This window comes from Cotesia typhae, unplaced genomic scaffold (genome assembly GCF_013202065.1).
Source record: "Cotesia typhae breed Kobodo isofemale line unplaced genomic scaffold, CoteBio_Ctyphae scaffold_152, whole genome shotgun sequence".
NCBI classification, from domain to species: Eukaryota; Metazoa; Arthropoda; class Insecta; order Hymenoptera; family Braconidae; genus Cotesia; species Cotesia typhae.
The window spans coordinates 1,393,352-1,408,640 of NW_027423776.1; the positions used below are offsets into that span (position 1 = coordinate 1,393,352).

The window sequence follows — 15,289 nt, forward strand, 5'->3', positions numbered from 1 at the left end:
TAAAAGATTCGGAGGAACAGAGATAACTCCTTGTATTTGTAGATTTCCGTGGCAGCTTTGTTGGGCTCCGGCTTCACAATGTCTTCTTTTCGGTGCGACAACTTCACTCTCGCTCGGTGTGGAATTATTTCCACCCTCGAAACGCTTACACTCTCGATCCCGGAACTTATGTTTATTTTATTATAACTGCACGAGCATCCTAGACCACAGCACCCTGTCGTCTGTTGATAACTAACCGCGGCTAGGGTGAGGACTTTCAATGGGTAATGTAAGAGCCCCATGACATCTTCCATTATTATAATTTTATTTGTTTCTTTTTCAATCAAATTTTTAATTCTATTTTTATCTGCTTTTAAATTTAATAATTCTTTTACTTTAGATTTTGTTTCTAAAGACATTCTCCTAGCTTAAGGAAGATGGTCAAATAATTCTTTTGTAACCAGGTGATTATGTTTTAAATTTGTTAATGAAATGAATTAACTGTTTCCGTCTTTTGAAATATTAATATTAAATGAAGCTGGATAATTTTTTTGAAAAGTACTTGACTCCTTACTCCTGTTGGTTTTGACTCAAACTTTTTCCCTCCATTAATACAGCAATACTTAGTTTTATAATATTTTAATTCAAGGTTAGTGTATCTTTTTACGCCTTGTTTTCTGCATTTTTCAATCATCACACAATCTCTTTTATAAAGTTGTTAAAGAGTTGTAAGACAAATGTTGAAAATTATCAACTCTTTTTACTAAATCATTGTAAGTGTTAAATTTTTCATTGACTATCAAATTGTGCTCCCCTGATTTAGAAAGCTGATTTGAAATGATTACGTCCATGTTAATTGTATATCTATATAGTATTCAAATCCGATCCCTTGTGGAAATAATTCTCTGAAAAAACTCTTGACAAGTCTTTATAACTCTGAATAAGACTTTTCGAAATTCTTCACATCCCTAACTAAGTGAAGGAAAGACTTAATAAGTCTTCAAAACTCTGCAATACTCTTCAAAAGTCAAATTTTCCCTGCAATCCACACGCTATCTGCTGGAATTAATTGATACCTAACATATTTTAGTTTACGAATTTACAGTTAGAATCTTTGAGTGTTCTTAGTTTCTAATAGGTGGCATGTGGTTAAAAAATTCTTTCCTACCTAGAAAGTTGACTTTAATATTTGATAGTCCAAATTAAATACCGATTGGATTTACTCTTTGAGTAGTATCTGTATCCAACATCAAGTGCACTTCATTTGCTGTTGATGTTTTGACTTGCTCAACTATGAGTGATTCGATGCCCATCAAAGTATTTTCGTGATGAAAATATTATTTAAAAAAAATTTTTTTAAAACATGCATTACTTCTTTTTTATAGTTTTATTTAATTCTGATAAGTAATTTTTTTGAAAAGAAATATTTACTTCTTTTCCTGTAAAACTGAACAAGTCTTATCAAGTCTTAATAACTCTTTGAGAAATTCCGAAATTGCAGGGAAAATTTGACTTTTGAAGAGTATTGCAGAGTTTTGAAGACTTATTAAGTCTTTCCTTTACTTAGTTAGGGATGTGAAGACTTTCGAAAAGTCTTATTCAGAGTTATAAAGACTTTTCAAGAGTTTTTTCAGAGAATTATTTCCACAAGGGATGGTTTTAAATAATTTCAAATTAGATATCTTAATCAGGGTCCGTTCTTTCTTCTTGAATATTTAATGTTTCATTAAAATATTAATCATATCAGGTTCTATAATTCAATTAATTATCTGAACAATATATTGACATTTAATAATTAAGATTAATAAATAATAATAATAGTTTATACTTATCCATCATAATTTCATTAATATTATTTTACTAAAAATATTCATAAATATATAAAAAAAAATTGAATTAATTTGGAATTTATGATAGCTGTCATATAAGAAGGTTATCTAGTCATACGAAAATTGGACGATTAAGTTATTTTATTCATCCGTTTAGCGGACGACTAGACACTTCGTTCGGTTGTTTAATTGAATTTACAATTATCGCGGCATGTATAATCATTCATCTTCTTTACATTATTTAAAGCAGATTGATAAAGAATCTGATTATGGTTATTTGACGGGTATTTCTGGACCGATAGTTACGGCTGAAAAATTATTAGGTGCGGCAATGTATGAAATCGTTCTTATAGGTTATGACAAACTTATTGGAGAAATTATAAAGTTACATGGGGATATGTTCACAATTCAAGTTTTTCAAGACACCGATGGATTAACTGTTGGCGACTTAGTTATTAAAACCGGTAAGCCTCTTTCAATTGAGCTTGCTCCTGGTATTTTGAGTAGCATATTTGATGGGATTCAACGACCGTTGAAGGATATTGCTGAAATTTCTGAAAAAATATATATACCAAAAAATATGAATGTATCTCCACTTAATAGATCAGTGGTATGGGAATTCAATCCTACTAATATAATGTCTGGAGTTAGTGTAACTGGTGGTGACATATATGGTATTATTTACGAAAATAATTTGGTTAACCATAAACTAATGATTCCTCTAAATGGTCATGGACGAGTAACCTATATTGCTCCACCTGGAAACTATTCTGTAGATGAAGTTATTCTTGAGGTAGAATTTAACAATAAAGTTTGTGAGTACTCCATGGTTCAGCTGTGGCCAGTGAGAACTCCACGATCAGTTCGTACAACTCTCTCGGCTCGTCATCCGTTATTAACTGGACAAAGAGTTCTTGATGTACTTTTTCCTCTAGTACAAGGTGGTACGACTGCAATCCTTGGAGGATTTGGCTGTGGTAAAACGATAATATCTCAGTCTATATCCAAGTATTCTAATTCCGATATAATTATTTATGTTGGTTGTGGTGAGCGAGGAAATGAAATGTCAGAGCTTCTTCAAGAATTTCCAAAACTTTCAGTTGAAATTAATGGGATTACTGAATCCATTATGAAACGAACAGTTCTGATTGCGAATGTATCCAATATGCCAGTTGCGGCGAGAGAAGCGTCCATTTATACTGGAATCACCATATGCGAATATTTTAGAGATATGGGTTATAATGTTTCTATGATGGCTGATTCAACTTCGAGATGGGCGGAAGCTCTTAGAGAAATAAGTGGGAGACTTGGGGATATACCAGCCGATTCTGGTTACCCTGCGTATTTGGGTACCAAAATAGCAAATTTTTATGAACGAGCGGGAAAAGTTGTATGTTTAGGAAATCCACAACGAGAGGGCTCAATAAGTATTTTTGGAGTAGTATCACCTCCTAGTGGAGACTTTTCGGATCCTGTAACCAGAGCTACTCTGAGCGTTACTCAAGTATTTTGGGCTCTTGATAAAAATCTTGCACAAAGAAAGCATTTTCCGGCTGTTAATTGGATTAATAGTTACAGCAAGTATGTTAAAAGTTTTGACAGTTTTTGTGATACACATTTTTCCGGCATTACTGAATTGAGAACAAAAGTGGTCGAAATACTTCAAGAAGAAACAGAGTTATCGCAAATCGTACAGCTTGTAGGTACAACTTCTTTGTCTGAATTAGATAAAGTAGTATTGGAAATATCTAAAATTTTAAAAGACGATTTTCTTCAGCAAAATAACTACTCTGCATATGATCGGTATTGTCCTTTCTACAAGACTTTTGGAATGTTAAAAAATATCATTACACTTTACGATCTTGCGAAAAAAACTATACAAATAACTAAGAAGAATAACAAAGAAGTAATTTGGGAAATTGTTCGAAATATTATGTCAGAAATGTCATATCGATTAAGCATTATGAAATTCATGGATCCTATAAAAGATGGGGAGGATAATATAAGTGCTACTTTCAATAAACTCAACAAAGATATACATCGTGCATTTAATATCTTTAAAGAATCTTAATTTTTTGTCAATAATAATCTTAATGTAATTTCTCCAGAATAAATGTTAAAATATTGTTATTTAAAATATAATTATAATTAATATAAAAATCTTATTCTTAATTTTCAGATATTAAGACTGCTCATCAACAATCGACTCAAAATATATTGAAGTATGCAGAAGAAGGAATATCGTTCTTAAAAAATCGACAAGAATTTTGGCGACAACAAAAATCAGCTACTCGGCTTATTTCAAATAAATGAACATTTCAATAGCAGTGCCGTTAATTATTTATTAGTGGTTATCCTATTATCATTGTGTACTTTTTAATCTCTTATCTCTACTATGAGAATCCAATCATTATACACGGAAAGAAAATTAAAAAAAAAAAAAAGTAACAACAGTAACATCGCAATCTGGGACAAGTCTTTCATTATCTTAACTTTTATGATTTTATACTTGAAAAATTACTATTGATTTATGATTTTTTGCGATCTGAACATCTTAATTCTTACAAATGATCTAAATAATAAATAACAAAATGCTCGGAAAACGGTTGACGTGAATGGCCATCCCTGCGACTTTCCGCTAATTCCATATCTAAGTGCTTAAAATTGCTCTTCCAGCTCAAAAATATATTTTATGAGTTATTTTAAGCTCTTCGAGCTCAAATAGTTAGTTGTTCTATGCTTTTGAGCTCTTTGAACGCGGTGAATTAGAATAAATAATTTATTTATTAGTATACATATTATGAGTAAATGTATTGACAAAAAAAAATGTTTGAAACAATAGTTTAAATATTATAAAAATTATTTTGAAACAATGAAATTTTATTAAATTAATTTGAAGTATTTAATTCTTTTAGAAGACAATTAAAAAAAAAAAATTATTAAAGTAAAATCAGATTTTCAAGTAAAGATGTTTAGTGATGTCCCTGATTAAAAAAAAATTATTGAAACAAAAAAAAAGTCTGGAAAACGGATGACCCTAGAGGCCATCCCTGCAACTTCTCGCTAATTTCATATCTAAGCGCTTAAAATTGCACCATTATTATGACGTTTTTGAGCTCATCGAGCTCAAAAATACAATTTATGTGTTATTTTAAGCTCTCCAAGCTCGAAGAGATAGCTTTTCTATGCTTTTGAGCTTTTCGACCTCAAAAGTCTGACAGAAGTTTGATTAAACACTATTTTTTAAATGTTCAAGCTGCAATAACTTTTGATTGAATGAACCAATTTTCGAACGGTTGGCGGCATTCAACGCAGTTTTTTAAACCTCATGGAAAGTTTTTGAGTTTGGATTGATTGAACTAAAAATTTCGGAGTACATCCGAAAAAACACTTTTTTCGGTTTTCTTTCGTTCACGATATCTCTCAAACGAATTAACCGATTTTGACGGGATTAGCAGCAATTTACGTGATTTTTCAAGCTTAAAAGCTAATTAGTTTCAGAAGATGATCTATCAATCGGTTTAGAAGTTATTCCAAAAAAGCCACTTGAAAAAAAAAGTTTTCTCACATTTTTTCACGGTTTTTTTTTTAATTTCTCTGAATCTTTTAGTCCGAATCAGTCCAAATTGTATTAAAAATCTAAGTTTGGTTGAGCCCTTTTGAATGGCGCCCACCGCGATGAAATCTGTCGAGCCGTTTGAAAGTTATAGGAGGTTTACATACACACACACACACACACACACGCGCGCGCTTATGTACATATATATATTAGGGTGGGTCAAAAAAATCGAATAATTTATTTTTGACTTTATACTCTGAAAAATAGGTTCGTAGACACCTAAAAAGAATTCTCTCCAAGTATAAGCTCTTAATTATAACGGGAAGGTCCTCCGCTTTGCGGGTTTCTATTTTTTTCGAATAATCAGATAAAAAAATTTATATCTCGCTTCCAACTGCTTGGAAAAATATTCCGTGGCATAGATTTTGTGAGAAATTGAATGCTTTACAAAAAGGTCTCTTATGACTTTTTCAAAAACTCAACCGATTAAAAGATATTCATAGTTGAAGTTTGGCTATTTTAAGGAAAATATTCGTTTTTATTATGAATTTTATAAGTCGATGAAAAAAATTATTTCGGATTGCGGAACTCATGATTTTGTAGGAAATTTACTGCTCTACAAAAATGGTCTCTTATGATTTTGATTAAGTGAAGCCGTTACGAGATATTCATCGTCAAACATTAACGAATATCAATATTTCCAGTTTTTGATCAATAATTCGATAAATTTTAATTTAAACTATGAGTTTCAGGAAAATTTACATAAATTTGAGTTTCGATCGATAAAGAAATGTTATAAACAATTTTTTTAATATTGTTTTCAGTCTTGAGCTTGTTTGATTGCATTAAAACAAGAAATTAGAGCATTTTTTTCGACATATAGCCAATGATTAATTTAATTTGAAGTGAATGACATATTTCTTTGTCAAATTTAATATGAAAAGTATTGAATCAAGTGAGAAACAACCAGTATTTAACTTTTTTATAGATAAATTTTTTATTGAATTATCAATTGCAATATAATTGTCTATATTTTTAACATAACAGTACGCTATTACTATAAATAATTTCTTTTATTACAATTTGGGAATGTTTTTTGATGTTCTTTGACAACTTGCAATAAGTACTGGAATTGTTCTTCATTTTTGTCAAGCATTGATTATATTCACTGACTAATGCAACAGCTCGCTCTGCTGAATCATTGACAACTTTTAGTTGTTGAAAGTATTCTTTATTTTCGAGATAACTCTCATTAGTAGGCCATAATTCAACATCGACATCAAGAAAGTCATACGGTAGATCGAAGATTTTGAAAAGATTTAATGACTTTTTAGACACAAAGTCACTCAGAGTTCTCTGCGCCAATGAATTCAAATCTTTTTAGCAATTACAAATCTTTTAGCTTTAGAATCTGTACCTTCACGAGTATTAACAGCTTCAACAATACTTTTTTTACTTCTAATGGAACGCCATCGTCAAACAGTGATAAAATGGCAAGTTCATCGCTCAAATACCATAAGTGCGAAATCATTTTTTCACACGTAGCTGAAGAAATCAAAGGATTGATATGTTTGTACTCGAATAAATTTTTCATAAACTGCAAGTCATGATAAGCAGCAGTTGTTGCAGAAGTTGATGAAAACCAAGCTTTTAAATACAATGTGACTATAAAAATACAGAAATGACGAAGACCATGCAATTCTGTCTGAGAGAGTTTGAATTCATCTCTGAATAGATACATTTTCAAACTATAAATGGCCTTAGCCATCCATCTAGCATGATGAACAGCACCAGGACGTTTGAAAGAAATCTTTTCTTGAGGCATTTCTCCAAGGAAAATCAATGATAATTCCAATAATTCTTTATCTAACTTATTATAACATTTCTTTATCGATCGAAACTCAAATTTATGTAAATTTTCCTGAAACTCATAGTTTAAATTAAAATTTATCGAATTATTGATCAAAAACTGGAAATATTGATATTCGTTAATGTTTGACGATGAATATCTCGTAACGGCTTCACTTAATCAAAAATCATAAGAGACCATTTTTGTAGAGCAGTAAATTTCCTACAAAATCATGAGTTCCGCAATCCGAAATAATTTTTTTCATCGACTTATAAAATTCATAATAAAAACGAATATTTTCCTTAAAATAGCCAAACTTCAACTATGAATATCTTTTAATCGGTTGAGTTTTTGAAAAAGTCATAAGAGACCTTTTTTGTAAAGCATTCAATTTCTCACAAAATCTATGCCACGGAATATTTTTCCAAGCAGTTGGAAGCGAGATATAAATTTTTTTATCTGATTATTCGAAAAAAATAGAAACCCGCAAAGCGGAGGACCTTCCCGTTATAATTAAGAGCTTATACTTGGAGAGAATTCTTTTTAGGTGTCTACGAACCTATTTTTCAGAGTATAAAGTCAAAAATAAATTATTCGATTTTTTTGACCCACCCTAATATATATATATATATATAGACAGCATCGCGGGGGTACTCAGGGAAGCTTTCTGAGACCTTAAAATGTCGAGATTTGATGAAAACTCGATTTTTGCAAAACGGGGTAAAACTAATAACTTCCCGATTTTAAAAAATTTTCAATTTTCTTAGCGGGAAGTTAAAAAAGTATTGAAAAGAATTGGTTTTCTAGTCAATCCAATTCTTTTCGATACTTTCTTTTTTGTCTCTATACTTTTTTTTTTTAATCAGGGGTAATGAAATTAGCGCAATAATGAAATAAAAATATTATGTGTAATGCCTCTAGATGCATCCAGCAGGTGACGCTACCAGCCAGTGAAGTGCAAATTTAAATGTAATTTAGATTATTTTTAATTATTTTACTAATCTACTATATAAAAATAAGTCGGGTTTTCCTTCCTGACGCTATAACTTCAGAACACACGAACCGATTTCCACGGTTTTGCATTCGTTATAAAGGTCTCGGGCTCCGTGAGGTTTATAGTAAAGAAAATGCAGGAAAAATTTCATCAGAAAATATATATACATATACATATAGGAGACTTTCTATAGATATAGTCACTCATCACGATACTTCTGGAACTATAAGACCTAGTGACTTGAAATTTGGCCGGAATATTCTTTTCGCCGAGTAAAGGTCAGCTAAGAACGGACTTTAGCAAATTCCACTCACAAGGGGGGTTGCGGGGGCGTTAACAATGAAAAATTCCCGTTCTTAAACTATAGTTCCTATCGACTCCTAATTTGGTAGGAATCTTCTGTAACAGATGTAGAAATAATCTATAAACGAATTTTATGATTTGCGAAGATGGATGTTAACATTAAAAATTTTTAATTTCCAAGCTATAGCTCCTATAAACTCCAAATTCTCATTTCAAATTTTTTTCTTCGTGTCAATTGTTATTCATTTTTGAAAAAAAGCCACGCAAACATTATAATGATTGCACATTAGGGTGGGTCAAAAAAATCAACTATTTTTTTTTTACAATTAATACGGAAAAATGGGTTACTAGGTACCTTAAAAAAATTCTCACCAAATATGAACTCTTAATTTTAATAGGAAGATCCTCCGCGTCGCAGTTTTTCATTTTTTTCTCAGTCCAATAGAAAAAAATTCATTCCTCATCATTAATTGGTCGTACAGAAAAAATGTTTTTAAGAATTTTATAGGAAATTTAATGCTCTACAAAAAAGGTATCTTATGTTTTTTCCGTAAACCTCACCATTTCACTAATATTGAAGATTTAAGATTGATTATTTTAAGTCAAATGTCACTTTTGTTTATGAATTTTATAACTCGACAAGAAATGGCTATTATTGAATGGGCAATAGAAATTTTTGTAGCAAATTAACTGCTCTATAAGAATGGTATCTTATGTTTTGGCGATTAAATTAATCGTTCAAAAGATATTCATCATCAAACTTTCATGTATATCGATTTTAAGAGTTTTTGATTAAATAATCGAAAAATTTCAATTTAATCTATCAGTTTTGAGAAAATTTCATTTTTTGTCTTTAATGTAAGTATTATTTGAATTTTGTTTTCAAAATTTTTATTCAATAATTCCAAACTTTTTATTTTTCATCATTAGAAATCACGATCATGTTGTTTTTTTATAACGTCTTCAAAACGTCTTAAAAAATTTTTCCACTACAGCTGTATATTGTCCTTGGGAAAATTTCTTCTGTAGAGAATTTTTTTTTGTATTCTATTTACTCTGTTTCCCTTGTGAACTAGCGCCACCTCCATTTTTCTTTATAGTTATATTGTTTTTATTTGTTTACATTTTCTACAGCATTTCTAGTGTTTCCACAAGTTATGATCTTGTATATGTGATAAAACGATTAAATATTTACAAATTTTGCGGTCACTACATAAATTTATATATTTATCGAAAATATGGATAAGGAAATTCATTTGATCGGAAAACCCATGCAAAAATTTCAGAACGTAAGTTGCCAACAGTGAAAGAGGTTATGAGTGTTTTTTTTTATCAGCTCAAAGTGTTAAAATGTTCTATCAAACAAAGTGCTAAAAATGCAACTGATCAAGTTATTGAACTATGGAAAAACAACCAGATTCCGACTAGTGGATCAACTAATGTAATACAAAAATTCTTCGCTATTATAACCGATGGTTGAAATTGCAAAAATCTTTTGTGCGAAAAAAATCATCGGCCCAAAACAAAAATGTAATAATATTTCAGAATGAAATCAAAGCATTATTTGATATTGTAGATCATAAATCAATAAAACTGCTTGATAATGATATTCGTGAACTATATTCAAATCAAAAAAGTGATACCCGGAAAGAAATTCTTTCAAATAACCCAAATAAATTAAACAGTACTATGAATACGATGGAAGTAGATGAAAGTCGTGAGTATTTACAACATTTAATTATTATAAATTTTAATCAGAATTGAAAATAAATTAAATTGATTATAAATTATGAATAATAAAGTATATTATTGTTTTTCTAATTAATTATATCATAAATGTCAATATGTTCGTAGATGATAAATAAAAACTCTTTGTGTTCCTTATTTGATGTCAAAATGAATGCGTTCCATATTTTTGCTTCCATTAATTAAATAACAACGCTTATTTTAGATTTGAATCAACCCTCAACCAGCCATGAGATTGTTCGAAGTGAGGAATCAGAGTCATCTTCAACCCTTACATTAAGTCAAGCTACAAATTTCGGTTCAGATTTAGAGTATGTGCCTCAAATACCGACAACACGAGCAAAAATAAATATTCTAACTCCAGAGCTTATCTCAGCACTCGACAGAGCTAATGTTAGTAGTAGAAATGCAATGTTCATTATTGCTCCAGTTCTATCAAGTGTTGGTGTTAATGTAGAAGATACAACTCTTAGTTATCGAACAATTCAACGAACTCGCATGCTCTTACAAAAAGACATTGCTATAGGACTAAAAGATAACTTCAAAGCTCATGATAAATATGTCGTGCATTGGGATGGGAAAATACTGAATGACATTTCTGAATCGAAATTTGTGGATCGATTACCGATTATTTTGACTGCTTTTGGTACTGAGCAGTTACTTGGAGTTCCAAAAATGAATAGTGGATCGGCAGAAAATCAAACAGCAGCAACCATCTTGTCAACGTTAAATCAATGGGGTATTATTAGTTACATCAAGGCGATGTGTTTTGACACGACTGCGGTTAATACGGGTAACTAATCAATGATAAAATATTTAAAAGAAAATTTTATTTTCATCGTTCTAGTTGAATTGTTTTCATACATTAATTAAATTTTCGACACGTGCCCATTAGTTATAATTCTTTATTTATTTATAGATTTTAAATATGCGTTACAATTTTTATTAAATACAGAACTTAAAGTGTAATTATCTATTTTTACTATACAGGAATCCATCATGGTACATGTAAAGAAATTGAAAAGGCCTTAGGAAAAGAATTAATTTGGTTACCATGTCGCCATCATATTTATGAGATCATTTTAAGGAGTGCATTCGAAGTCTATTAGCCAGTATCATCCGGACCAAATGTTCCAATATTTGGCAGATTCAAAAATTTTGGGACACATTCGATAAAACGAAGTATAAATCTGGTGTTGAAGATAGTATTGTTGCTAATATTATTACGAATGAAAAAATAATCTATCTTCATTTATTAAGCGATACTTACAGGTATTATTTAAATACAATTTTAAGTGTAGAGGATAATTTTTGATTTTTTACGAATAATTGATTACTTTAGGTAGTTATCGCAACCCCGAGATGACTATAAAGAAATATTGGAATTGTCATTAATTTTTCTGGGAGAAATGCCACGAGAGCAAGTTTTCTTCAAGCGTCCTGGTGCAGTTCATCATGCAAGATGGATGGCAAAGGCAATTTATTGCCTAAAAATGTTTATTTTTAGAGATGAATTTGACCTTTCTAAGAAAGAATTGGATGGTCTTCGACAATTTTGTATTTTCATAGTTATGGTGTATGTAAAAGCTTGGTTTTCATCAACTTCTGCGACTTCTGCTGCTAATCACGACTTAGAGTTTATGAAAAATTTAATTGAGTACAGTAAAATTAATTCTTTAATTTCCTTGGCTACATGTGAAAAAATGACTTCACATTTATGATACTTAAGTGATGAACTTGCTATTTTATCACTTTTTGATGATACCGTTCCATTAAACATAAAGAAGAATATTGTCGAAGCTGTTATGACTCGCGAAGGTACAGATTCTAAAGCAAGAAGATTTATTATTGATAGAAAAAATTTACATTTAATTCTGCAAAAAAATATAAGTGACTTTGTTTCTAAGAAGTCATTAAAACTTTTTGAGATCTTTGATCTGCCGTATGATTTTCTTGACAAAAATATTGATTTATGGACTACTGATGAGAGTTATAATGAAAATAAAGAATTTTTCGCACAATTGAAAGTTGTTAATGATGTGGCAGAGCGAGGTGTCGCATTAGTAAGTGAATATAACCAATGCTTAACGAAAGACGAAGAGCAATTTCAATTTTTATTCCAAGTTGTGACAGAGCATCGAAAAAACTACCCTACTTGCAACAAAAAATTGTTTGAAAATAAATAGCTCAGTTGAAAATTGAAATAAAAACTTTCTTATAACTAATTGGACATTTTTTTCTCTAAAACTGAAATCATAACATATTTATAATGAAAACTTTGCTTTTTTTATTGATAAATGATTAACTAAGCGATAAATAATGTACAATTTATTTTTTTAAATGTAGATAAAAATACTTACACATAAAAAAAAGGTTGAAAACCATTTTGAAGTTTCTCAGTTGATGAAAAAAAATTTTTTTCGTGTAAATTTTCTCAAAACTGAGATTAAATTGAAATTTTTCGATTATTTAATCAAAAACTCTTAAAATCGATATACATGAAAGTTTGATGATGAATATCTTTTGAACGATTAATTTAATCGCCAAAACATAAGATACCATTCTTATAGAGCAGTTAATTTGCTACAAAAATTTCTATTGCCCATTCAATAATAGCCATTTCTTGTCGAGTTATAAAATTCATAAACAAAAGTGACATTTGACTTAAAATAATCAATCTTAAATCTTCAATATTAGTGAAATGGTGAGGTTTACGGAAAAAACATAAGATACCTTTTTTGTAGAGCATTAAATTTCCTATAAAATTCTTAAAAACATTTTTTCTGTACGACCAATTAATGATGAGGAATGAATTTTTTTCTATTGGACTGAGAAAAAAATGAAAAACTGCGACGCGGAGGATCTTCCTATTAAAATTAAGAGTTCATATTTGGTGAGAATTTTTTTAAGGTACCTAGTAACCCATTTTTCCGTATTAATTGTAAAAAAAAAAATAGTTGATTTTTTTGACCCACCCTATTGCACATTGTAAGTTACAATGAATATTAGCTGGAATAATTACATGGATAAAAAGTATATGCTAATTTGATGAAATTTGGAGTTTGTGAAAGTCAAAACAATACTCTAATTAAATTTCAAGTTTAGACCTAAAAATACAATTCTATAAAATGCCCAGCGAAGCGGGCGGGTAACAGCTAGTTCATAATATAAATAGTGAAGACTGTCCAAATTAGAAAGTTTGAGTTCTGTATCGTAGAATATTCATTATATGGAATATATTTTGTTTCGAATAATTATAAGTTATTATCGAGTACAACGGGATATTAGTTAAGTTCTGAGAAACCTTAGGTACTTGAGATTCTGAGGAAAAGTCATAAAAGACACGTGTGAGAAAAATTCTATGATCCCTTGTTTCAACGGCTAAATAATAACGTAACAAATATGTAACAAAAATAAGATCGTTAAATAATATACTTATGTTAAGCTTGTTTTGATATAATATTGCAATGAAATATATAAAAAAAATTTTTTAGTGAGATTTTTTCAAATCTACCAAAAAATGAGTGGGAGCTATCATTCATAGGGAAATAAAAACAACGGGAATTATTACATATTATAATGGAATTTTTCATAACTTTCGTATTGAATACCGTTAATACTCAGTAAACCGGTTGGTATATAATCAAACTGGAATTTTTATTATTTAACGCACAAATTCCGGGAAGCTACTTTTCAAGGATCGTTTATCTTACCAATAAAATTTATATTTTATTGATATGAATCAGCAATGTAAGAACTGTTACTGATTGTAAAATTTCCGATTTTGAATGTTAATATTACATTGGTCAAAAATAAATCTTATAGTTAATACTCAGATTATTTCTCTATACTATTATCAATATTCTATTTTTGGATTCATTATCACTAAAAAATACATGGAACTAAAATTAAAATTATAGCATATTCGATAGAGTGGGTTGAAAATCCACTTTTTCAGAATTTCTTTTAGTAATAGGAAAGATAGAGTTCTTTATATGCTTTAAAAAAAATTAGGAAAACGGTTGACCCTGAAAGTCATCCCTGCAACTTCTCGCCACTTTCAAAATTGCGTTTATTACGTTTTTGAACTCGAAGAGTTAAAAAATATAATGTTTATATAGTTTTGAGCTCTCCGAGCTCACAAATTTGATAGAAGTTTAATAAAACACTATTTTTTGAAATTTCAATCCGCAATAACTTTTGGATGAATAAACCGATTTTCACGCGGTTGGCGGCATTCGACGCAATTTTTGGAATTCTACGATACATTTTTAAACACAAATCGATGAAATTTGAAGTTTCGGTGTAATTCGAAAAAAATGCTTTTATTCGATTTCTTTCGTCAACGATAACTCACGAACGTATCAACCGATTTTGACCGGCTTGGTGTCGATCGACATAGTTTTTTAATGTTAAAAGCTGATTAGTTTTTGCCATCGGTCGGTTGAGTTGTTTAAAAGTTATTCCAAAAAAACCATATTTAAAAAAATATTTTTTTGTAGTTTTTTTGAGATTTCTCAAAATCTACTGGTCTGAATCAAATCAAAGTATATTCAAAACCTAAGCTTAGTGACGTCCTATTGAATGGCACCAACCGCGATTAAATCGGCCGAGTCGTTCAAAAGTTATGAGAGGTTTACATACATCCACACACACACACACACACACACATACACACACACACACACACACACCATCGCGGGAATAGTCAGGAAAGCTTCCTAGGACCTCGAAACGTCGATATTCGACGAAAACTTGATTTCCGAGAAACGTGATGAAAACAATAACTTTCCGATTTTTCAAAATCTTTGATTTTCTTAGAGGCAAGTTAAAAATTTGTGTAAAATGAAATAAAATACTCAAAAAATTTTCTTAATTTTTGTGTCAACAAGAGTCAGCTAATCAACAAGAAACTAAAGGACCTAAGCTCCAAGTGCAAAGAGTCGTATAGTCTTTCCGATCTATTTGTTTCACAAATTTATCAATTTCCAGTTTTCAATTACTCCTTCGTCTCCATTGTCTCTTGGAAG

The 15,289-nt window shown here is 30.1% G+C and overlaps 3 protein-coding genes across 3 annotated transcripts in view; all 3 read left to right on the plus strand.

Moving 5' to 3' along the window:
- LOC141536477 (outer dynein arm-docking complex subunit 4) overlaps window positions 1–4,491 on the plus strand; it is a 132,826-nt gene extending 128,335 nt beyond the window's left edge. The window contains exon 4 of the mRNA XM_074257012.1: window positions 3,988–4,491. Coding sequence (XP_074113113.1) covers window positions 3,988–4,121 — 134 coding nt within the window. The 3' untranslated portion in view covers window positions 4,122–4,491. The remainder of the gene's footprint in view (window positions 1–3,987) is intronic.
- Window positions 2,125–3,960, plus strand: LOC141536480 (V-type proton ATPase catalytic subunit A-like). The gene has a single exon (XM_074257016.1). The coding sequence runs from the start codon at window positions 2,140–2,142 to the stop codon at window positions 3,877–3,879; it is 1,740 nt and encodes a 579-aa protein (XP_074113117.1). The 5' UTR covers window positions 2,125–2,139; the 3' UTR covers window positions 3,880–3,960.
- A 5,303-nt stretch (window positions 4,492–9,794) lies between the features above and the next one.
- On the plus strand, window positions 9,795–11,368 carry LOC141535905 (uncharacterized). The gene is made up of 3 exons (XM_074256070.1): window positions 9,795–10,230; window positions 10,465–11,023; window positions 11,347–11,368. Exons 1-3 carry the CDS (start codon window positions 10,203–10,205, stop codon window positions 11,366–11,368), a joined length of 609 nt encoding a protein of 202 aa, XP_074112171.1. The 5' UTR covers window positions 9,795–10,202.
- Window positions 11,369–15,289: the final 3,921 nt, after the last annotated feature.